Raw genomic sequence first — 21,460 nt, 5'->3', positions numbered from 1 at the left:
AACTTTAATTGAATAAACTAGACGTTTAGCTCCTCCCCCCTCCCCTGCAAAAGTGTAGTTCCATGTCAGAATCATGCTGGAAATCCCGACAATACCATGACACCTTCACATCGCATACCTACCTTTCCCCACACCCGCAATGTAGATCCCATCCCGCCTGTCCATCCCCGACGTCAATCTCCCATCGTGGCGTCCACACACACACGTACATGGCTGAAATCCACAATTCCCATGACCACCCATCCCCATCTCTGCATCTACTTGTTTCTGCCTTGGAAAAAAAATTCCCCATCCCACTTCCTTGCCGCACTCACCAACGCTAACCCAGTTTAACGCATCTCTTTTCTTGGTTTCCGCGGCGAATACGAGGAAGTTAAAAAATGCGCGCTTGGGCGTAGTTTAGTAGCTTCCCACTCACACTTGTCCACGCACCAAAACCTCCTAAAAAAGGGGGGGGGATTGGAGAGGGCGGCTTGGCAGACGTCATAGGAGGGACGTCATTGGCTTGAGGTGTGAGGAGGTTGGAATGGGAGTGAGAGTGGGAAGGGTAGGAGGTGTGAGTTAGAGGGGAGATGTTGAGATGGTAGGCGGGTAAGACGGAGAGTAGTTGGGTTTAGGGATGGATGGGTTTGGGGGAAGTTGGGTAGTCGCTTTAGGGTGCTGAGGTGATATTGTCGGGATTATGTGAGATTGGGGAATTTTTGTAGTCGGAGGAGAGAGGTTGAATGGTTATGGTGGTGTATGGGAGCGGATAAATGGTTCTAGGAATTTCAGTCCGTATGTGGAAATTTCTTCGAGTGGCTTTGTAAGGCTTGCCATAGAGAGACTAATAGTGGGAGTAGCGGCCTGTAGTCTTTGATATTTTGTATGCTTGTTATTAGGAATGAAGGAGGGTTTTCCATGTCTGCATGATAGTTGCGGATGTATGTGCTCTTTTTACATCAGCCTCGATTATCGTCGTTTGTCGTGATATCGCCATAAACCTTTTAGAAGACAAGACGGCTTTGTATGACAAGCGATGTGGAGTATTTACCTAACATCCAAAACTCATGCGGATATAACTATCATCAGTGATGAGTGAATCGTGATGGGTCAATAGCATCTAGGCATGAATGATGAGGATGAAGGAGCTCAGTGATGTTAGTTGTATAGTGACTGCCTTCAACACATGGACCACACAGCTGTTTGTTTACACACTGAGGCCGCTCCTGCCCATCACAAGGAAAACACCTTGCGCACTACATGCCTCCACATTCCAATTCTCGACCTCTCAGAAGCTCCCATTTCCATTCAACACTGCGAAATGGCGCCCAGCATTGCCTATCCCGGCTTATATGCTGAAGTCACTGTTGACGGGTGCCGGCTGACAGAGTACGACGACGGCGAAGATGCACGCTCTAAAACCAGAACAGTCTACATCCAGTCAGAAGCAGGCGAGCAGTTTGGCGTCCAGTACTTCATCCCTCCGAGCTTATTCATGGAGTACGGCATCAAAGCAGAGGTCAGCATTGACGGGGTCAGCATGCGCAAGTACATCCATGATAACTATGTCGGCCGTCTTCATGGGGTATCAAGGTATGCATGTGCCAGCAGTGCCCATATTGGAAATCTCTTCATCGGGCAGCGATTTCGGTTTGCCACTCTGGACACACGTAAGCTTGATCCCTCCATCTCTTCAGACTGGCCCAATAAAGTTCCTCACAGACGAAGAGACGGAGACAGTAAACACAGCGGTACAGAACCAGCTAGCAGGCACAGGCGACATATCGGTGTCCTTCTATCGTATCACCAACATCCGTGTCTCAAGTGCAGGCAAGAAGGCTCCAACTATACACGAGTATGATAAGGTTCCAGAAAAGGCACTGAAAGGCTCGGCAGTGTCGCTCAAAACACAGTACAACTCCAAGTAACTTCTCTCTTTCTCGATTCTGCTAACTGGCCGAATAGACTCGACCCATTCGAACGCATTGCACCAGTTACGTGGGTGGAAGCCGATCATGTCGATGGAGACCGCCCATTTGCTGTTATTCGATTCAAATATCGCTCTGAAGGTATGCGACACTGGTCCAGAAAAGACAAAGCCTAACAAAATCACATCATAGCTGCTCTCCGGTCGCTCCATATACTCCCTCCGCTTCAAAATTCTGCGACCTTAGAGAAGGGCTCCGCCAGCCCACTTTCAATGGTGAACAAGGCTCAGCCGCTGGATGATTATCACGTAACGAATTTCCTGTGTCAGCAGAACTTGCAAAATCATGACTAACAAATTGTATGCAGCCAGGGAAAGAAGAAAAGCCGGTAATGAAACGACACCGTACCGAGAATGTCGAGGACTCCGAGGTCAAACTAGTGGAGGAAAGGAGTGCAAAGCGTCGATGCTTACCCACCGATAAGGATGAGATCATTGTACTGGAGTGAGAGCGCTGTATATGCGAAAAAAAGGTGGTCATATGTGGAGTGAAGAAGGAGGCTCGCACTGTGTTCTGCTGGTACGAACACGCTATGTCGATGACTGGGAGGACATGTCTTTTATGCTAGGCATACTTTAAGTGATATGTTCCCTCAAGTATTTACACCCAAAATAGAAAATTCCAAATGTAAACAACTCACATAAATCTCTACAAGTGACTGCGGTCGTTGGAAGTGTAAGGAACACATTGCAGCTGACCGAATTCGCATCGTCCCTCGAATTCGATGAGATGATCGCCAAAACAATTTTAGCCAACCGCAAACGAGACTTTTGCAAAGGAATAGAGATGGATAAATTTTATTTTTTTTCAAAAATAGCAAACTCTCTACCCCACCTATCCGCTACAAGATCATCTTAAACAAGCTCACATTGTTCTGGTTTTGATTTCATTCTGTTAGATTAAAGGAGACACTACTTTGGCCTGCCTGGATACCATTGCATGAAAGAAAAGATAAATACCATAACCAGTTGCTTTCTCACTGCTCGCAGCTATAAGTTTGGCAATCTACAGGCTATCTCTCTTCGTCGCAGACCTCAGCTTGACTTGTCGGCTTGATACTTATCAGCGACAAACTCTCATCATCGGTCGGGCATCTTGTTACGAGTTAAGGCGCCTTGAGGAATGAAATGCATAGGCAGGAGGGATAGCTGGTTTTATACTCGCTTTGAGAGCTGGATAATTTGGTTTAGTGATGATGAGTCAACCGCCTGGATTCTTGGTTGAGGGAGTGAGTAGCTGTTTATAATTTGGTTGTCGAACAACAATGTTCGTGGACTTGCCACTAACTTCAGGGCTGGAGTTGCTAATGGGGAGTGTCAATTGGTTTCTGCAGGTAATTATATAGACTGTATTTAAAAGAAACTACAATAGAGCATAACGATTACAAACGTGCCACTTGGTTCCCTGGCAGGTGATGAGCGCAACTTTTAAGCTCGTAAAGAGGCCATTGATAAGCCACATGGCGAGGACGGGATGTATGAAAGCAGTGCTCTGCGACCGCCATCATCGCGCCATGGTACCTAATTATGCTCTACGTAAGATCGATAATCTCGCATCCATTCTCGTTGATGGTGATGTTGGGCCGTGGGCGCTTTGCTGCAGATACAAATGATACATCACCGTCGTCCTCGCTACCTCCAAGGATAACCGGGTACTCGCGTTTGAGACCTGGTTCTTTCTTTACTTTTGTCAGGAGACTGTTCTGTTTCGACCCTGGTGAGTTGACCGGATGCGTCTCGTTGTCTTTGGCTTGAGTGAGTTGAGGAGACGGGCTCCGCCGGATGACGAGTAGCGACTGAAGGGCAGCTATAACCTGTTGGCCAAAGTGTACGCCAAGAAGAAAGTCTAGATGAAAGCGATATATACCTCTCGAGCGGTACTTAAAGTTGAAGATGGCAAATGGTAGTCGCTGTAGATTGACATAATCGAAGTCTGTGTGGCTCGAGCTTATATAGGGCTCTTTGACTTCCGTGCCTAGCCTGTATCAAGAATCAATATAGGTTTTATAAAGACCAAAGGGACATACCCTGCCCAGTGTGTTAAAGCCTGCCCTTTCAATGCCTTTTCTGGGATTGGACCGACACCAGTTTGCTTCTTTTCGATATATTTCCTGTTGGAGCGCACTTCTCGGAGATTTTCAATGTAATAAGCTTTGAGGGTGATGACACCAATCGATTCCAGGTCCTTGATGAGACCGTCTCCTAGATTATAATCATATGATTCTTCTAAATTACATTTGTTAGCAGACACAGCTCAACCGGCGGCAGGTATCTCACGAATCTGAAGCTCGGAGAAGCAAAACTTTTGCAATGTGCGTTGTCCGTCCGCAATCTTTGTAACAGTAGTGTTGAACACCCGCTTCACGCTCCCTTTTGCACTCTGATATTGGTGATCGCCGATGATGCGCGAACGAACGGAGTTGCCGTCTATGTAGAGCTTGACAATCATAGCGTAGCGAGGGAATGGTTGATGGACTTCAACTTGGACTGCAAATTCTGCGCCAGATTTTGCTTCGACGTATTTGGTGACAGTAGTGGTGGTTGTATTGCCATCGTCATCGTCAAACTCTTGTAGTCGTGCCCCGTTGCATTCGACGTGAACTTCGATTCGGGGGTTTTCTCGTGTAATGGCCATGGTTTTATGAGGAAACGACGTACTTATACGTCAGAGTTAGATGGAGAAAGACAGTGAGATATAAAGCGAAGTATAGTGGACGTGGCGAGATTGTGTGTGTATGTGTTACAGCAGTGTCGAGAGTGAGCAGTGTGAAGTGAAGGTGAGGACGTGTAGTTGCTAGTCGTGACTGCTATTCTTGGGCTGCACGACAATGCACCACCGCCGCGCTTGCTTATATTGGAGACAGAGTCCAGTTACCAATACAAGTGACCGACACCACCGCAGAAGCAAGCAGAGGTGTCCATTAGCAAACATGCGCTAAGAACTATGCCCCGTACCTCATGACCAGGTAACACACAAAACTAACGCTTTCACAGCAAGGAGACAGCGATTTCATATGTACGAATATTCTATTCACTCATCAATACTACAGGTAGGAACCACCTGCGCAAAAACACCTCCCTAACCATGGTCCTATTCCAATCGAAAGCCTTGATGCCCAGAAGCAAGAAAAACCAAACAAAGGAGAGAACGCAGCCCGTCACAAAGGAGCTCAAATGTCGAGGGATCCATGACAGGTGATACTAACAAAACATTGCGCCGAAGAGGCGAGAAACACAAGCCTAAGAAATGAAATGTCGAGCCCTCGCAAAGAGATCACATCCAGTACGCCTTATGCATCAAAAGCCCATGTGCCAGATGCCTATTGTACGTAAACAGAGATTGAAGGAAACGCTATGCAGTCGTTATCATGGAAATATACCTCCATACAATGGTATCATTTGCTGGTGTGGATCAGGCCGTGAGTTTTGGAAGATCGCAATGGTAATAATGCCGAGATGGATGGTAGAAAGTGACTCGGTGGTGAGGGGCCACCGATGGAAATGGAGATGGGCAGTACCAGTAGATGCTGTCATTTGAGCTAGCATCAGCTGGACTGACCATCTACCATGCACCTATGCTGGCGGAAGAGCCACTTCCGTAGTTCCCGCTCAATAGTTGCTGGCGAATCGACATGGCATCAGTAGGCCCAGCTGTGGTTGAGTTGCCAGTCTCGGCACCCATCCAGCCAAGACCCCCGCGCAGCTCATTGACAGCCTCTTGCATCTTTCCACCTGAGACCTCATTGTGCTTGGCAATCTTCTGATCCCATCCGCCATACTGGAGTTGTATTCCACCTGCTCTCTTTGCCGCCTCCCGAATGACGATCGCCCATGCCTTAGCCATCTCTTCATATGCCTCCTGTTTGTGTCGGTTGTGCTGGTAGGTATCCCAGTTGGGAAGACGGTGGAGAATTTCGGTGGCTCCATCCAGGAAGGCGAGTGAGGTGGCAGGTTGTTGTTCGTTTGGTGGGAGAAAGTGAGGCGTGAAATCCTTGAGAGAGTCCAGCAGATCGTCAAGCTGTTGGCGGACCCTGTTGTATGCGTAATCTGATGAAGCACGGTTGCCAAACGGAAATGCCCCCTGGAACGCCGCCTCATATTTAGACAAAACTTCCATGGCTGATTGGATACTGGGGCGAGGCGCTGTGGTGACGACTTCGTTGCCAATATCTGGGTGGCGCTGGCAAATGGACTGGAGTAGGTTCCGCATCTCGTCGGCGCTTAGTGTCTCGAGGAGGCGTGGCAGAGGAAGTGGTCGACCGGAAACATTGGTTCGCATACGTTTCATGCCTCGTGGCGCAGGTCGGGGGAGGATGGCAGGAGAAGTAGATGGGGATGCACTCATGCGGTCGTCGTCGCCGGCACTTCCCTCATCGTCGGCTTTCCGCTTGCGGCCCGTCACGGCAGTGGAGGATGGCATGACTGAAGAGCAGTGTCTGAGATTAGTTGCTGGTCCGTGGTTGATGTTTTGGTAGCAGTGAGTGGACATACTGTTGCGAGTGGGCGAGCGACGGTTGTTGTTGTTCAAGAGGTGAGGGGGCGTGAAAGCCTGATATTGTACGTTCATGGCGACAACGAACGGCCCGCAAACGCTATGAAAGTTGCAGATCTGCTTTGCGGGACACCGGGCGGCGGGTGGTGATGCGTAGAAGGTGGCGCGGGAGGTGATGTTCTGGCTGCGTGGGCGATTTGGGCGGTGTCGGGTGCGTTGTTGTTGGTGGTGGAGACAAGCAGAGCCATGCCCAGCAGAACCCAAGATGGTACGTGCTGGGAGACCGACCGTGCACCACGTCACGTGCTGTCCGGTGTAAAAGCCTCTGCTATGTGCATCCTTGGAACCCCTCGCGTTGCACGGTCTTTATTCCCGGATTAATTCAATTCAAACGCCCTCATCATCACAACAATGTCACACGATATCACGTCTTGAGTTGGATAGTATGCTGGGAATCATGTATCCGTGGGGGATCATCTGCCACGGCACTAGGTCCGCGGCATCTGATCTAGTCAATTTCTACCCAGGACACACCTTGTGGAGTCTCTCCTTTTGAAGGACCAAGCGGTGAATGCCCCTTTTGTGCACCTGAAAAAACTTGCTTGTTCGTTTTGTGGCGCTTTCGTTTAGACGTCATACAAGGGAACGCCATCATCTACATACCGCACTTACCTGCGAAATAACGAAAATGTTTACAGAGACTCAGCAATACTATGTTATACAAGACGCAGACGCAAGAAATCAGGTTAGAGGTAAAGAGATTGGGCCGCGACAAGATCCCGACGGACGAGCTCCAGTGCTGCAGTAAACTTTTGCTCAAGCTCTTCACTGCCCATAACTTTGGCGGCTTGGGCTATCTGCCGGAGCAACTCCTCCAGTCGCCTGAAAAGGCGAATCAGACTACCTTCGTAGACATCGGTCATTTTGCTGAAACACATTAGCTATGGATCAAGTACAGGCGGCTGGGCGAACATACCAAATCTCCGAGAAAGTAGCACCCTTTGACCAGGCAAACACGACCTCCATGAGCTCGTATTTGAAAGATTTAAGGTATTCCTCCTCGTTGAGCGTCAGCTTGCTCTCTTGGGACATCTTTGCGATGACTCTGGCTTGCTGCTGGATCTCGCGGTAAGGCTTGGCGAGTTCTTCTTTTAGCGCTGGCACTTCCTGTGTCTTCTCCTCAAAGATGAAACAACTCAGACAGGCGGCGCATTGCTCGGGTGTCAGCTCATTGAAGAAACGGTTGAAGAGCAGTTCACTGAGAACTAGCTCGTCGCCCGTGCTGATTTCGCAGGCAACGCGGGCTTTCAGCTGGACGACATCGGCGTCGTCGATGAAGCCTAGTCGACGCAGCACACGCTTCCTGCTCTTCAGTTCATCAAGCTGAATAACGGACAATGCGTTGGCGATCTCCTTTTTGGTGTTCTTGATCTTTTCACCAATTGCAATTTTCTTTGCGTACTGGCTATAAAGCTCAGGCAACCTGGGCGAGTTGTGAAGGGGATTAGACAGGAGACGAGACTCCAGTACTTCGATTTTCTATGTCAAGTTAGTCATGTACTATAGCAGTGGCCCGTAGGCACCTACCCTTAGAAGTCTCTTGAAGCTTTCATCCTTGATATTCATGTTCTCAATAGGATCCAAAATGGCAATACCGTCTGGGAAACGCTTCTTGACTTCGTTGAGTGCCTTGCGAACATTATTTCTCTGTTCCGTTGACTTAAGATCATTTGGCAGGAACACGCGGAGGTGACCAATTGACTCAATGCAGTTGAGGACTACGGGTACCACTTCCATCTTGCCCTTGTCACCAGGCGCAGGTGGCCGGACACCAGGGGGTAAGCCATCGTTCACTACAGGAGCAAACTTGTTGTCACTGCCGACGATGAGCAGAACGTCGACGATATATGACTCTTGAGGTGGTAGGACTTCGCCCTTGTTTGCTTTGCGAGGGGCAAATGCTACAACTGCACCCCAGCCAAAATCGTGGTCTTTGTAGCTAACTTTGACGAGCCGGCCACCCTGCAGGAATGGTAGACAGTAGTTGGGGTGCATAATTACGTCGCGCATATCCTTGGTGTGAGTGTCCAATTGCTGTCGCAGGTTGTAATAGTCCTTGACGGCGGCTTCGTCAATGATGTTGGCGTTGAGCTTTTCTTGTTCGAGTTCCTCAAGTTCTATAACTGTCAATGTATGACCAGGACTAATGGAGAGTAAGACTTACGTTTTTCCAAATTGGAGACACCAGCTGTGCTCTGGAATTGATAGAAGCACCTTTCCAGCATGAACTCGGGAGAGATGCCTTCCACTCGCATTAAGTTCAGAATCATATTGTAGCCAAGATGGAAAGCCGAATTCAAATTGTCCTGCTGACCGCGCACAATTTCCTTGGCTACAGCGGGCTCCATCTGCTCGTCGATCATCATGATGACAATACCACGATCGTCAAGACCACGACGACCGGCTCGACCAGACATTTGAATGAATTCCGAAGGTGTAACCCATCTTTGGGATACTCCGTCAAACTTTCGTACACTTGTGAATACAACAGTCTTAGCTGGCATGTTGAGTCCGATGGAGAACGTCTCTGTCGCGAAGAGTACTTTGATCAAGCCCTCCTGGAACAGGATTTCGATGGTTTCCTTAAGAATGGGAAGTAATCCAGAATGATGAACGCCAACGCCTCTCCGAAGAAGAGGAAGAATGTTCTGGATCTGAGGTAATTGCCGGTCCTCCTCCGAAAGCATCTCAATGGCGCTGTTGAATACCTTCGTGACCATGGCCTTCTCGGATTCGTCATTGAACGCAAGGGAGCTCATGGCTAGCGCGTAGTTTTCACACTCGCGCTTACTGAAGCTGAACACAATGACGGGATTGTAGCTCTTAACCATGATCATCTTGACGATCTTGTAAATGTCCGTCTGCTCTCTGTTGCCGCCTGTATTGGTCTTTTTGTCCTTGCCTTTGCCCTTGCGCTTGGCCATGAAGTCCTTCGCGTCAGTTCCAGCCTTGTCGGCGATGGATGACATCGCCTTTTGGAAGTTCTCTTCGCGGAACACGCCCTTCTCGTCAACCACCAAATGTATACCATCGGCGCCAGCAGGGAAGAAATAGTGTTGTAGCGGGGTTGGACGGAAATCGGTGTAGACGACGTGGCATGGCTGGCTATGGGTTTTGGTGATCCATTCGGCAAACTGCATCGAGTTGGGAATGGTGGCGGACAGAAAGACGTAGCGGACCTTGTCGGGAAGCAGAATGATAGTCTCCTCCCATACGACACCTCTTGACTTGTCGCGAAGGTAGTGCACCTCGTCAAACACAACCCAAGCTACTTCACGCATGATTTCGGAACCTCTGTATAACATAGATCGCAGAATCTACAAATGTTAGTATCTACCAGTTCTAAGCTTTTTGCGCGATACACACCTCCGTTGTCATGACTAAACATGTGGCGGTCGGGTTGATGGTGACATCACCTGTCATGAGACCGACGTCGCCGAACTCTGCCATGAACTCTCGGTATTTCTGGTTGCTGAGTGCCTTGATGGGACTGGTGTAGATGACTCGCTGATTGTTCTTAAGACATTGTGCAATGGCGTACTCTGCCACAACCGTCTTTCCGGCCGAAGTATGCGCTGATACGAGGACACTCTCGTTGCGTTGAATCGAGGCAATAGAGACCTGTTGGAAGGGATCCAGTGCAAAGGGCCATGTGCGCGCCGGCTCCGTCGGAGGTTTGTGCTCAGAAATGGGTACATAGTCGTAGTCCGGCGGTAAGGCGACCTGGTGTCGGACCTGATGTGAAAGTACTACAGCCTCTCCGTCTTGGGTCTGTGCCTGCAGTCCAGCAGCAGCAGCGACCTCGCGCGATTGCTCCGTCTCGAAGTCGTCGGTAACGATGGGCTCGGGCTCGGCATCACGCTTCTGCCGTTTTTTCAGTGTCTCGGCTGCACTATTTTCGTTTGTGCCACCTTGTGCTTCTGCGGGCGCATCCGACATGGTAGCATCTTCGACAGGCACTGGCGACTTGACATCGCCGTTGGCCTGGCGCTTCTTGGTCTTGCGCGGTGCAGCGTCCTTTGAGGGGCCGCCCTCGAAAACTTCAAACATGTCGTCATCCATGGTGAGAGGGTGTGTGTGCGCGCTCTAGGTGAGGGGGGTGATATGTGGTGGTGTAGCTTTCATGCGACAAAATGACGAGGAATGGCTATGGGCGCGATCAAAAAAGTAGGACGCACAGACCTTCTCTGCCAAGACATGTGCGTGTGGGTAGGGAAGCTGCTCTCATCGAACCACCGCGACGACAGCTCCGCAACATCTCCCCTCCACAACACAGCCAAAGTATGCTCCAGCTCTGCGCCAATTGCTACCTTCACTAACCCCCCAAGATGCTCGCCCGTGCTACTTTCCGCGCCGCATCGGCCCCAACCCTCGTCGCCCGCCGCGGCTTCCAGTCCACTCGCGCCCAGTTCTCCAGCCCGTACCACTACCCCGAGGGCCCGCGCAGCAACTTGCCATTTGACCCCCTCAAGAAGGGCTTCGCCTTCAAGTACTGGGGATTCATGGGTGCGATTGAGAGGACTCCCATTGCATAACGTATGCTAACAGAGACATAGCCACTGGATTCTCCCTTCCCTTCCTCCTCGCTGGTGAGCCCTCTTATACTGCTCTACAAGCAATTGAATCAAAACTAACTGCAATTCTCTCACAGTCTGGCAAACCAAGAAGAACAAATAGACGCCATCTCTCACAGTGTGGACATGGGGCTCGGGCACGCCAGGGACACAATACCTGTAGAATATTGGGCGGCCCTTCTGGCGACCGTATAGACATAACAGTATCAATTTCATTGTCTGTCTCTCAATTGCTTGTAACATAAACTGAAGACTTGTGGTGCTAACTCGTCGGATAATGGCGGGCTGATCGAGGGGCGCGACGCATTGTAATGTGCAATACTCTTCAGAGGCTGGTTGAAGTATATATTGAAAAGGCCGAAACAGTACCAAAAAATGTACAATATTCGGCTCAATGGCCCTTGCACTGGCAACACCGCCGGGGTCGACTGTAATGATGTGACGCATTATCATTCGGTAGAAGCTCGGCGCTAGCATCACCAAAAATTCGCGACCACTCATAGCGCTCGAATATTGTAGCCGTCAAAGAACACAAACTACCAACACTCACCAAACATATGATCCTCCAGCGATGCGCAATCTCAAGATTGTGGGGAGATCACTCCTGCGATTTGCTGGAGAGGAGCCACTTCCGCTCACGGCCACTGCCTGGGACGCTGCATCCAATGCACTGATATGCGTTTTTGGCCCCTCGGAATCACGTGCGACTATCGAACTCAAAAGACTACACCACACACGCGCCAGTGGTCAGGAAAAACTTGAGAATATTGCATCGTGGGATGCGCCCTGTCCATTGCCCTCGCTTACTCATGACGCAATCTTGAGTCTACACCATTTTTCCGACACTTCGACATCATGTCTAATCTTAGCCGGCGGGGATATTGTACTGGTTAGAGAAAACCCATCGTCGAATGAAGAGCTAGTTGAGATTGTGGGTTCGGTGGACGCAGGCATCTCTGCTGCTGCTTGGTCGCCAGATGAGGAACTCCTCGCTATTACCACTCAGGCGGATACGCTACTGCTGATGAGTCGTGATATCGAAAACATAGCCAGCGTCAACTTGACCCCCGAAGACGTCAACGTATCCAGTCATGTCTCAGTAGGATGGGGAAAGAAAGAGACACAGTTCAAAGGCAAACGAGCTAGAGCACTGCAGGATCCAACAGTACCAGAGACCGTCGATGAAGGCGTACTGAGTCCGCTTGACGATCGATCTGTCACTATCAGCTGGAGAGGAGATGGTGCTTGGTTCGCTGTCAGTAAAGTTGAAGAGGAGAGACGTCGCATGATTCGAGTGTATTCCCGAGAGGGAACGCTGGATAGTGTGAGCGAGCCTGTTGACGGCTTGGAAGGAGCTCTCAGTTGGAGACCATCTGGGAATCTGATTGCCAGTACCCGACGTACCAGCGACAAAGTCGAAGTGGTTTTTTTCGAGCGCAACGGACTTCGCCATGGCCAGTTCGATCTTCGATTTACTCCCGAAGAGCTTGCAACAATCGAAAAACCTGTAACACTTGCATGGAATAGTGATTCTAACGTTCTAGCCGTTTCATACACGGACAAAGTTCAGCTATGGACAATGAGCAATTACCACTACTATCTCAAACAGGAGTTACCATTCCCAGAAGCTGCTACGAAAACGGTCATGTGTAACTGGCATGCAGAACGTCCTTTGGCAGTAGCCCTCTCAACTCCTGGTAAGTGATCGTTCATAGCCAATTGTTGTATAGTAGTTGATATAATAATAGGTGCTCTTGAGGTGCTCGAGTATGCATCCACGACCTCGACTGGCTCAGTTGTACCGCCAAATGATTTCGGCATGGTTGCATCGATAGATGGATGTAAGTAATCCAACTCACATATATCTACAGCTTTGTGATTGACATCGATCAGTGGTCCTGAAGCTCACCCCACTGCGTATTGCAAATGTTCCTCCTCCAATGGCATTTTACAGTTTGTCACTCGAGTCCAAAACCGTCGATGTTGCGTTGTCAAAATCAGGCACTCGTTTGGCTGTACTTTCGCAGCATGATCTATCAGTATATGCGCTTGACCTCAACAAGCGACCAGTACCGAAGCCTGTCTTCCTCTGGAAAAGCGACGCGGTCTCCGGCCGCTGTCCACGCCACATTTCATTTGTTGGTAACGATCAAATATTTGTGCTAACAGACAGCTGGGAAGAAGACGAAAGTTCCCTTTGGCGATCTGAAGGGGAGACACTATTACCTCAGGGGCCTATCATGGAAGCTGATGGCGCTTCTGCTTTGCTATCCAGCATAGACCATGACGCACTCTACACCTTGCTTCAGAATGGTGCATTACATGAGATCAATGCAGATGAAATGGCGGCAGATTTGCCTCCTCAGACATCACTTGTAAACAAGTTTCCTGCATTTGCACCTGAAGTTCAGGTAGTCAATTTTGAAAGACAGGTGCGCAAATTACCCACAATTCAGTGAAATCAATGACTAAATTCTGCAGACATTGACTTTTGGGTTGACCAAGAGCGGAGCCCTATTTGCCAACGAGCGAATATTGGCCCGCAATTGCACATCTTTCGTGGTCACGCCTGCACATCTTATTTTCACAACGACTCAACACCTCCTGAAATTCGTTCACCTCGCCAATGTAGATGGTAATATTTGATATGCATACGAACCTTGATTCTATATTGACTTCTTCAGATCTTGAGGTGCCTGCAGATGAGCCGCAAAAGGACGAGAGATGCAGAAGCATCGAGAGAGGCGCGAAGATCATTACCGTCATCCCCACAACCTACTCAGTCATACTCCAGATGCCTAGGGGAAACCTAGAGACAATATACCCCCGAGCGCTTGTCCTTGCTGCGATACGGCGGAACATCGAAGCAGAGCGTTACGACGAAGCATTCTTCGCATGCCGCAGCCAGCGCGTGGACTTGAACATCCTCCACGACCATGACCCTGAGCGCTTTCTTGCAAGTCTTGAGAAGATCATTACGCAGATTAAAAAGGTCGAGCACATTGACCTGCTCTTAGCTCAGCTTCGGTATGTAGAGCTATAATCTTGCAAGGCCCTGATGATTAATACTATTAGGAATGAGGATGTCTCCGAAACCATGTACAAGGAAACTCTTAAAACAAAGGATCTGGCAGCGAAATCGAGGCTTTCGCAGGAGCAAGTGGAGAAAAAGGTCAACCGAATTTGTGATGCGTTCCTTGCAGTATTGGAACAGCCCCAATACAAAGATGCTCATCTGCAAAATATCATCACAGCCCATGTTTCCAAGACGCCTCCAGCACTCGAGACAGGACTCCGGATGATAGGACGTCTTCAAGGTACTTGATTTGAATTACTTTTCTGACGATGACTAACGCAGTTCAGAATCGAATGATCCTTTAACAGACAAAGCCGCTGAGCATATCTGTTTCCTTGCCGATGTCAATCAGCTCTATGATACATCATTAGGCTTGTACAACCTCGAGCTTGCATTGCTCATCGCTCAGCAGTCACAAAAGGTAACCAGAATTACCTTCTCCTGTTTTGGCATAATTCTAACTATGGCAGGATCCTCGAGAATATCTTCCACATCTGCAATCCCTGCAAGACCTGCCCGAGATACGCAGAAAGTTCAGAATCGATGATCAACTCGGACGCCGAATAAAGGCACTCAAACATCTTAATGATCTCCAAGAGTTCGGAGAGGTGCGAGAATACGTGCAAAAGCATGATCTTTACTCGCAAGCATTGAGTATGTACCAATACGACAACGCCCGTCTCCGAGAGACCATGCGCATGTATGCAGACTTCTTGAGTGCGAACAACAAGAACAAGGAAGCTGCAATAGCATATGAATACCTAGGTGACTATTCGTCCGCATGGCCATGCTACCGCTCCGCCAACCTTTGGCGCGAAGCGCTATCAAGCGCGGTGCTGGCTGAAGTCAGTGCTGAAGAGCTCTCATCCATTGCAACAGACATGGCGGAAGGCTTGTCGGAATCAAAGGACTATCTCTCCGCAGCAACTATTACATTGGATTATCTGTTGGATCTTTCCTCTGCAGCTCGACTATTCTGCCGTGGCTGCTACTTTGCTGAAGCCATCCGCCTAGTCACACTACGCCGCGAACCCAATCTCATTACCGAAGTCATCGATCCCAGCCTTGTGGAGCGCAGTGCAGACATGACGGAATTCCTAGCTGATATGAAGGGCCAACTGCAAGCACAGGTGCCTCGACTCAAGGAACTGAGGACTAAGAAGGCAGAAGATCCAATGGCTTTCTACGAGGGCATGATGGACGGCGGTGCCGACGCCAATATCCCCGACAATATCTCCCTCGCTCCAACCGATACTACATCTGGCGGAACGTTCATGACGAGGTACACGAATCAAACCGGTACGGTCAACACAACGACTACGCGTAAGACAAGTAAGAACAAGCGTCGCGAGGAGAGGAAGCGTGCTCGCGGCAAGAAGGGCACCGTATACGAGGAAGAGTATCTTACAAACTCTATCGAACGTCTGATTGAGCGTATCAACAGCATGCAAGACGAGATTCAGCGTCTTGTCGAGGGTCTCGTCAGGCGCGGTATGAGAGAGCGCGCGGACGCAGTGTCGAATGCTGTCAGTGAAGTGATGGGGAGATGCCAGGACGCTGTCAAGGAGATGTACCCACCCGCGACTGAAACGGCACCTGTTGAGAATGGTGTTGCTGCTGAAACTGAAGCTGAAGTTCTGAAGCCGACTGGTGGTGATGCAACGTTGTGGGATAGTCTGCAGGAGGTGGGAAAGAAGCGCGAGGCGCCTGTCGTGAAGTCGTTTGAGCGGTTGAGTCTTCTGGGATAAATGATGTTGGTGCGTCGCGTAGGCTTGATGCAGTAGAATATGATAAAGTGATATTAGACTTGCAGAGAGTGATGCCAATAAAACAACAAACACATGTGTGATGTAGCATGAAGCCACTGCACTATCAACCTCACACTAGTCAAAAGCCATCACAATCAAACAAAGCACATTTTTCCACCATCACCAGTTGTATTCCTTGATAAAGCATAGTACAGAGTCAAGATATCTAAGCCGATGCAACATCCCGACCATAATCTCCGCAAAGCGCCAGTCATTAAAAGTTGCAATACTTCCACACCAGTGGAAAAAACCTCCCTAGTACCTCAATACTCGTACACAATCCCCATAAACTCCATCCCAGTAATATACAACCACTTTGCCATAACGCCAAAAGAACCCTCAAACCTCATCATCCAACTCATCACGCGAACTCGAAAACGGGTGGGCCAAAAAATCCAAAACTTCTCCGCGCATGGTCCAGCACACACGAAGCAAGTTATTGCGATCAGTAGTAATGTTCTCAACACCAACATCAAAGTAAGAATCCACGCCGGCGGCTCCCTCAGACGGTGCGGTTCGGGGTCTCGAGGGTTTCGAGATCGGAGGAGCGCGGGTTGTTGAATTGGATGTTGGGCGGAATGATGAATGGAATGATGATGGGTGGTGCGTTGGATGGTAGAGCGAGAGGTGTGGGGGGCGGCGCAGGAGGCAGCATCGTTGGTGCTGTAGGAGGTATTTGATACATCAACTCCGGTGCGATGGCGTAGATGGGAGGAGGGCGGAGTAAGGGGTGCGTGGAGAGGTTGCTGCAACGGGAGGGGGAGTCTCCGGATTCGTTGTCGTCGGAGTAGTTGTAGTTGTTCTTGTCGGTGAAGTAGTCCTCGGGGTTGTAGAAGTCGTTGTTTTGCTCCTCTTCCCCCTCTTTGTCTTCATTATCGTTATCGTCATCGGCATCGCTGGGATCGTTGTCGTCGTCGTCGGCGTCATCGTTAGAGTCGTGAGAATCGTTATCGTCATCATTGTTGTCTTCAGAATCAGCCTCGTCGCCGGAGTCGAGCCCGTTGGCAGCTGAAGATGGGGAAGAAGGAGGTTCGGAGTTGAAGGTACTTCCGTACCCGAAGGAATTGTTGACAGAGGGGGGGACGTCCTCGTCGAGAGTGTTGTGGTAGGAGGAGGAGGGAAGGAAGGTGATGCGGTCGTAGATGAACGGGTCACCGTTATCAGAGTCAGTCTCCCCGTAAAGGGGAGATTGACCCAAGAGCTCAGCATGATGCTGCTTGCCATCAACAGCCTGACCAGGGCTGTTGATTTGCTGGTCCGTGAGGACCAGAGCATCTGCGTCATAGCCCTTGAACAAGTACGCGTAGTCGGGCTGCTCACTGATGGACTTGGTCAGCTTAGCAGCTGGCTTCTTGTACTTGGGAGCTGGTCTGTTTGGCAGACACACGAAAATAATGGTTAGCGGATATCTCAATATGAAAGTGAGTGGAGTAAGTGACTGACTTGGGAGCGCTGCCGTAGCCGGACAGAGGTCCCAATGGGACCTCGAACGACATTGTCAAGAGAGCGGCGTTGATGTCGGTCTCCGTCTCTGCATCGGTGTTGAGGGGAGACATCTTGAAGATGTCCTCGAAGTCGGAGACGGAGCCAGGAGCTGCGGGTGACGAAAGCGTCACGATCTCTGTGGGCGGGGATGGGGGAGTAGATCTATATCTGGGAGGTCTGTCAGTATTGGTTGGTTCTGTCATCCTGGGAGAGGAGGTTGTTTTTGTTGTTGTTGTTGCTGTTGCTGCTGTTGGCGTCCGGATGAGGTTCGACTGACGGCGTAGTAGAAAAGGGGTGGGAGAGGAGCCGGAGAGCGATATTATATCTGTGGAGCAATTGCCGCCAAGACTGAGTCACCGCAGTGAAAGGTGAAGACGGATCGGTTTTTTCTTCATAGTGAAGATGAGTTTTAAGGCTGCAGCGCGTACTCCATGTGAGAGGCAAACGGACGGCCAGCACGGGCCAGACTCGACGCAGACCAAGTGAAAACAAAACGGTGGTGACTGAGACTTTGGGGTATGGCATTGGAATATGAGCCAAGTCAATTGTAGTTAGAGAGGATGATATATATGGATTGTCGGTGTTGAAGTTTGTCAGTGTCTTGAGTTGAGTTTTGAGCAGTGTGTCGTGAAATATCCTGATATATCAATACAAAACAAGCAAGACAGTCACAAAAGTAGCTCACCGCCCATATTTTTCTCACCAAAGATGGAGAAAGGCAGCCTTTCTCTCAATTCACTTCAAGTATACTAATTGAAACGTACTGTCTTCGCTTATTGGCTATCTGACAACGACTCATTTGTCAGCTGAAGTGTTGGAGTGAAGCCCAACAAATCATGTGCCATTCTCTCTTGTTCATGCGGCAAGAATACCGATAACAGCAGCAGTAACAGCAGCAGCAATTGATAGTGAAACCTCAGATCACGTCATTGGTCTATCACTATTCGGGAGTCAGAAACAGCTCTGTCTTGGGCAGGACAAATCGACTAGTGGAGTGGAATTTCCGAATACATTGTAGCTTGAAAACGTCAAGCCCAGTTGTGAAGTGTATGTTTATTCTATTCAATATGCAATATTGGAAGTTGTGTATCCGTATGCTAATATTCATCCATTTCTTTTTTTTAAAAAAAGAGTATGTAATGAGATCAGGGGGGAAATAGACTCCATCGTAAGTACTACATAGTGTCTTACAGTCGGATAATATTGTATAGGGAAAGAGTTCAACGGAACCGACTTCTATTTTTCATGTAATCTAGAACACCAAGCCGATCAAAACGCCAGTTATGCAAACAGTGCACCAATAATTACAACACACCGGGGATAGGCCCCTTCTTCTCGTTTGAGCCCAACTCCTCTTCGTTCCATCCACCTCCGCCACCAACCTTTCTTCCGCCCTCTTCTCTCTTAACTCTGCACCACAGGCTGATGTCCTTGTCCCAGATGAACTGCCAAAGCACGTATACCCAGCTTTTGTGCTGGGGCAGATCCTTGTAAAAGTCGTGCGCAATCCTGTTGAGAGCGTGTAAGCGGGTCCATGGGATGGCAGGAAAATCGTGGTGCTCGTTGTGAAGACCAACGTTATAAGTCAACATGTTGAGAGGCCCGTAGTATGAGTACGTTTCAGGGAGCGGAATCTTGTTGGCGGGATTCGCAGCATCCTTGTTGGGCTTCTCGAAAACGTAGTGCTCGGCAATGAAGTGGCCTGCGCAAGGGTGCAGGGATCCAGCAAGGAAGCTGCTCATGATGAGGTAGCCCAATGCCCTTCCACCAGCGTATTGTACCAAGAGGTAGTCAAAGGCCAACTGTACAACAACATTGAAGAGGTGGATCTTGGTCATTGGCAAGCTGTATACGAACATGGGTCGTAGGGCGTAGAAAAGGATCTGGAAGGTCGCGAAGAAGGCCTTTCCGGCAACCGAGTCAAGAAAGATGGCTTCGAAAGCGGTTGGCAGATCGGTATCAAGGCCATTGACACCCAGTGATTTGTGGTGGGTGAGATGGTAGGGCCTGAACGAGGCACTGTATGGGATGCCAATTGGTAGGTTCGCAAAGACTGCAAACAGTCGGTTTGCCTGTGGCGATCGAAAGGCTAGGTTGTGCGATATCTCGTGGATAGCAAGGAAGAGGTTCTGGTTGGCCGTGGCACCGACGACGTATGCTGTGAGGAAGAAGGGCCATGATAGCACAGGCGTGTTGCGGAGGAGGTATGCGCAGGCGACTTGTATCGACACGACCAGCAGGACAACGTATTTGGTGAGCGGCTCGGGGCCACAGAGCTTGGTTACCTATGCACAAATTAGTCAGGAGATTCGATGATAATACCAGCAAACAGCAGTACCTCTGGGTGGGCTTTGATAATGGCCATTCGGCGCGTCCTATGCGGCTCCTCGGTGTACGTCCAGAAGAAGTGGTCATGTTCGTTCTCGAATGTCGGTTCTTGCTGCTCGTCAGCCTTGACGGTAAAGCCACGAGGCGCAGGGCTCTTTGAGGGCACGGTGGCGGCAGAGACTGAGGACCGCATGGTTGCAGCTGTCAGAGACAATTGCAGATTAAGTGTAGGGAGCGGAGGGGTTGAGCTGGAAGTTTAGTTTGTGGAGTACATATGGAGGACCCTGGGCCTTGGCGCTTGAGGCGGTGGGCCCATATCGCCCCATGGTTGGCTGATGATATCCACTCCGCCCTCCGCCACCCACCCACTAGCGCAGGAACCTGTATCCCTTCTTCCAGACCTCGGTCACGTGTCCGCCTCCAGTATGTGAACAGTTGTATACCTATGGCGACCAGACCCAGATCCAGACTTTGCAAAGGTGTTGCGTGGTTGAGGTTTACAATTGTGTCTGTGTTTTCTAATTCGTTAATCAATGATATGGCTCTTCTGTCTTGAGATCGGACCAGACCTCTCGCCCTATCCCTTTCCAATTCCCCACTTCTTCCTCACTCCTTTTTCTCCTTGCAAAACCCCATCTCCTCACCTCCACAAACCACACAAGCCCCCAATAAACAACAGACAGCGAGATGAGGACCCATGCTAACCATGCGAGAAACAACGCTGATCCTCCCTGCCAGACCTCGACACCAACCTCATTAACGACCCCGTCGACCGCTGCAAACACTCCAGCTATCACAATGGTAAGCAGGGCGGCCGCGAGGAAACCAAATGTGCTTGCAAGAAGTGGCCACATGATATTCATATATGCCAGGATCCGAGAGTGTGGATAGATGATCCCTGGAATGGCCAATATCGTAGACAAAAGGGACCCAACAAGCGAGATAACGAGTGATGCAAAAACAGCTATTCGCACGCTAACCAAAGTGGTCGAGACCATCGTAAGTGATCTACTCCCTAAACTCATGGATTCGGAGTTTGCGGTTGATGCATCGCTTGAAGAGGCCGACATTGCTAATTCTGAGTGACCTCATCAGCGAATACGATCAAATATCTGGAAAGAATGTTCGCGCACCTGCAGCTACTGTGGCATAGCTCGTACATGTCCTCTCAAAGATATCAGAAGTGGCTTCGCTACCGTGGGCGAGAGAATAATAGCAGACTTTATGCAAGTAGAGGTAGTAAACGTTTCCCGTTTCCGTCGTGTCCGTGGCTGAAGACGACTCGAAAGCTTCCACATCTTGGTATACTGGGACCTGGCTCGCGCTAGGAATGTATAGCTGCAGCTGTGAGCCCGTATATCAACTGATATTGCCGGTCATAACTTACTGCTGCCAAATATTGCCCGCCAAAGGTATGTGCGTCCTGCCCCGCCAGAACCAATGTCAGGGTCAGAACGAAACTCGCAATCGCAAGCACCATGGGAAACACTGCAGAAAACCGGTACTTCTTCAAGACCCTCTTTGGTGTTTTCGGTAGTCCCGGCAGGGCTTTGTCAGTCGACTTTCGCAGATCTCCCAGATCAGGCTCGATACATGGCACCTCTTTGGAATACCGGATCCCATCAAGCTCCTGCATAATTTCCATTTGTGTCATCATCTTGCTCGAGA

The 21,460-nt window shown here is 49.7% G+C and overlaps 11 protein-coding genes across 11 annotated transcripts; 4 read left to right on the top strand and 7 right to left on the bottom strand.

Annotated features, from left to right (window-relative positions):
• Window positions 1–118: 118 nt before the first annotated feature.
• On the bottom strand, window positions 119–295 carry COCCADRAFT_100100 (uncharacterized protein; the record flags this gene model as incomplete). The annotated part of the gene is made up of 1 exon (XM_007715601.1): window positions 119–295. A coding segment is annotated over one exon (177 nt), but the record flags the coding sequence as incomplete, so codon positions are not given.
• A 1,008-nt stretch (window positions 296–1,303) lies between these two features.
• On the top strand, window positions 1,304–2,418 carry COCCADRAFT_100043 (uncharacterized protein; the record flags this gene model as incomplete). The annotated part of the gene is made up of 5 exons (XM_007715600.1): window positions 1,304–1,652; window positions 1,705–1,894; window positions 1,948–2,051; window positions 2,103–2,218; window positions 2,278–2,418. 5 exons carry the CDS (start codon window positions 1,304–1,306, stop codon window positions 2,416–2,418), a joined length of 900 nt encoding a protein of 299 aa, XP_007713790.1.
• Window positions 2,419–3,501: 1,083 nt separating this feature from the next.
• COCCADRAFT_38078 (uncharacterized protein) lies at window positions 3,502–4,604 on the bottom strand (the record flags this gene model as incomplete). Its single annotated transcript, XM_007715599.1, has 4 exons — window positions 3,502–3,776; window positions 3,837–3,949; window positions 3,997–4,195; window positions 4,247–4,604. 4 exons carry the CDS (start codon window positions 4,602–4,604, stop codon window positions 3,502–3,504), a joined length of 945 nt encoding a protein of 314 aa, XP_007713789.1.
• Window positions 4,605–5,531: 927 nt separating this feature from the next.
• COCCADRAFT_100079 (uncharacterized protein) lies at window positions 5,532–6,536 on the bottom strand (the record flags this gene model as incomplete). The annotated part of the gene is made up of 2 exons (XM_007715598.1): window positions 5,532–6,391; window positions 6,461–6,536. The coding sequence occupies 2 exons, from the start codon at window positions 6,534–6,536 to the stop codon at window positions 5,532–5,534; spliced, it is 936 nt and encodes a 311-aa protein (XP_007713788.1).
• Window positions 6,537–7,207: 671 nt separating this feature from the next.
• COCCADRAFT_6289 (uncharacterized protein) lies at window positions 7,208–10,583 on the bottom strand (the record flags this gene model as incomplete). The annotated part of the gene is made up of 5 exons (XM_007715579.1): window positions 7,208–7,388; window positions 7,438–8,000; window positions 8,049–8,638; window positions 8,686–9,838; window positions 9,888–10,583. 5 exons carry the CDS (start codon window positions 10,581–10,583, stop codon window positions 7,208–7,210), a joined length of 3,183 nt encoding a protein of 1,060 aa, XP_007713769.1.
• A 266-nt stretch (window positions 10,584–10,849) lies between these two features.
• On the top strand, window positions 10,850–11,198 carry COCCADRAFT_100054 (uncharacterized protein; the record flags this gene model as incomplete). Its single annotated transcript, XM_007715597.1, has 3 exons — window positions 10,850–11,027; window positions 11,078–11,110; window positions 11,173–11,198. The coding sequence occupies 3 exons, from the start codon at window positions 10,850–10,852 to the stop codon at window positions 11,196–11,198; spliced, it is 237 nt and encodes a 78-aa protein (XP_007713787.1).
• Window positions 11,199–11,666: 468 nt separating this feature from the next.
• On the top strand, window positions 11,667–15,919 carry COCCADRAFT_100121 (uncharacterized protein; the record flags this gene model as incomplete). Its single annotated transcript, XM_007715596.1, has 8 exons — window positions 11,667–12,792; window positions 12,844–12,936; window positions 12,989–13,527; window positions 13,577–13,730; window positions 13,780–14,122; window positions 14,171–14,412; window positions 14,459–14,592; window positions 14,642–15,919. The coding sequence occupies 8 exons, from the start codon at window positions 11,667–11,669 to the stop codon at window positions 15,917–15,919; spliced, it is 3,909 nt and encodes a 1,302-aa protein (XP_007713786.1).
• A 157-nt stretch (window positions 15,920–16,076) lies between these two features.
• On the top strand, window positions 16,077–16,238 carry COCCADRAFT_100111 (uncharacterized protein; the record flags this gene model as incomplete). The annotated part of the gene is made up of 1 exon (XM_007715595.1): window positions 16,077–16,238. A coding segment is annotated over one exon (162 nt), but the record flags the coding sequence as incomplete, so codon positions are not given.
• Window positions 16,239–16,318: 80 nt separating this feature from the next.
• On the bottom strand, window positions 16,319–17,667 carry COCCADRAFT_38073 (uncharacterized protein; the record flags this gene model as incomplete). Its single annotated transcript, XM_007715594.1, has 3 exons — window positions 16,319–16,438; window positions 16,488–17,349; window positions 17,423–17,667. The coding sequence occupies 3 exons, from the start codon at window positions 17,665–17,667 to the stop codon at window positions 16,319–16,321; spliced, it is 1,227 nt and encodes a 408-aa protein (XP_007713784.1).
• A 1,101-nt stretch (window positions 17,668–18,768) lies between these two features.
• Window positions 18,769–19,985, bottom strand: COCCADRAFT_38072 (uncharacterized protein; the record flags this gene model as incomplete). Its single annotated transcript, XM_007715593.1, has 2 exons — window positions 18,769–19,749; window positions 19,803–19,985. The coding sequence occupies 2 exons, from the start codon at window positions 19,983–19,985 to the stop codon at window positions 18,769–18,771; spliced, it is 1,164 nt and encodes a 387-aa protein (XP_007713783.1).
• A 337-nt stretch (window positions 19,986–20,322) lies between these two features.
• COCCADRAFT_38071 (uncharacterized protein) lies at window positions 20,323–21,428 on the bottom strand (the record flags this gene model as incomplete). The annotated part of the gene is made up of 4 exons (XM_007715592.1): window positions 20,323–20,436; window positions 20,590–20,864; window positions 20,926–21,116; window positions 21,157–21,428. 4 exons carry the CDS (start codon window positions 21,426–21,428, stop codon window positions 20,323–20,325), a joined length of 852 nt encoding a protein of 283 aa, XP_007713782.1.
• Window positions 21,429–21,460: the final 32 nt, after the last annotated feature.

Source organism: Bipolaris zeicola (assembly GCF_000523435.1).
Source record: "Bipolaris zeicola 26-R-13 unplaced genomic scaffold scaffold_110, whole genome shotgun sequence".
NCBI classification, from domain to species: Eukaryota; Fungi; Ascomycota; class Dothideomycetes; order Pleosporales; family Pleosporaceae; genus Bipolaris; species Bipolaris zeicola.
Note: the sequence above shows the minus strand (reverse complement) of the source record. Positions and strands in the feature narration are given on the sequence as shown.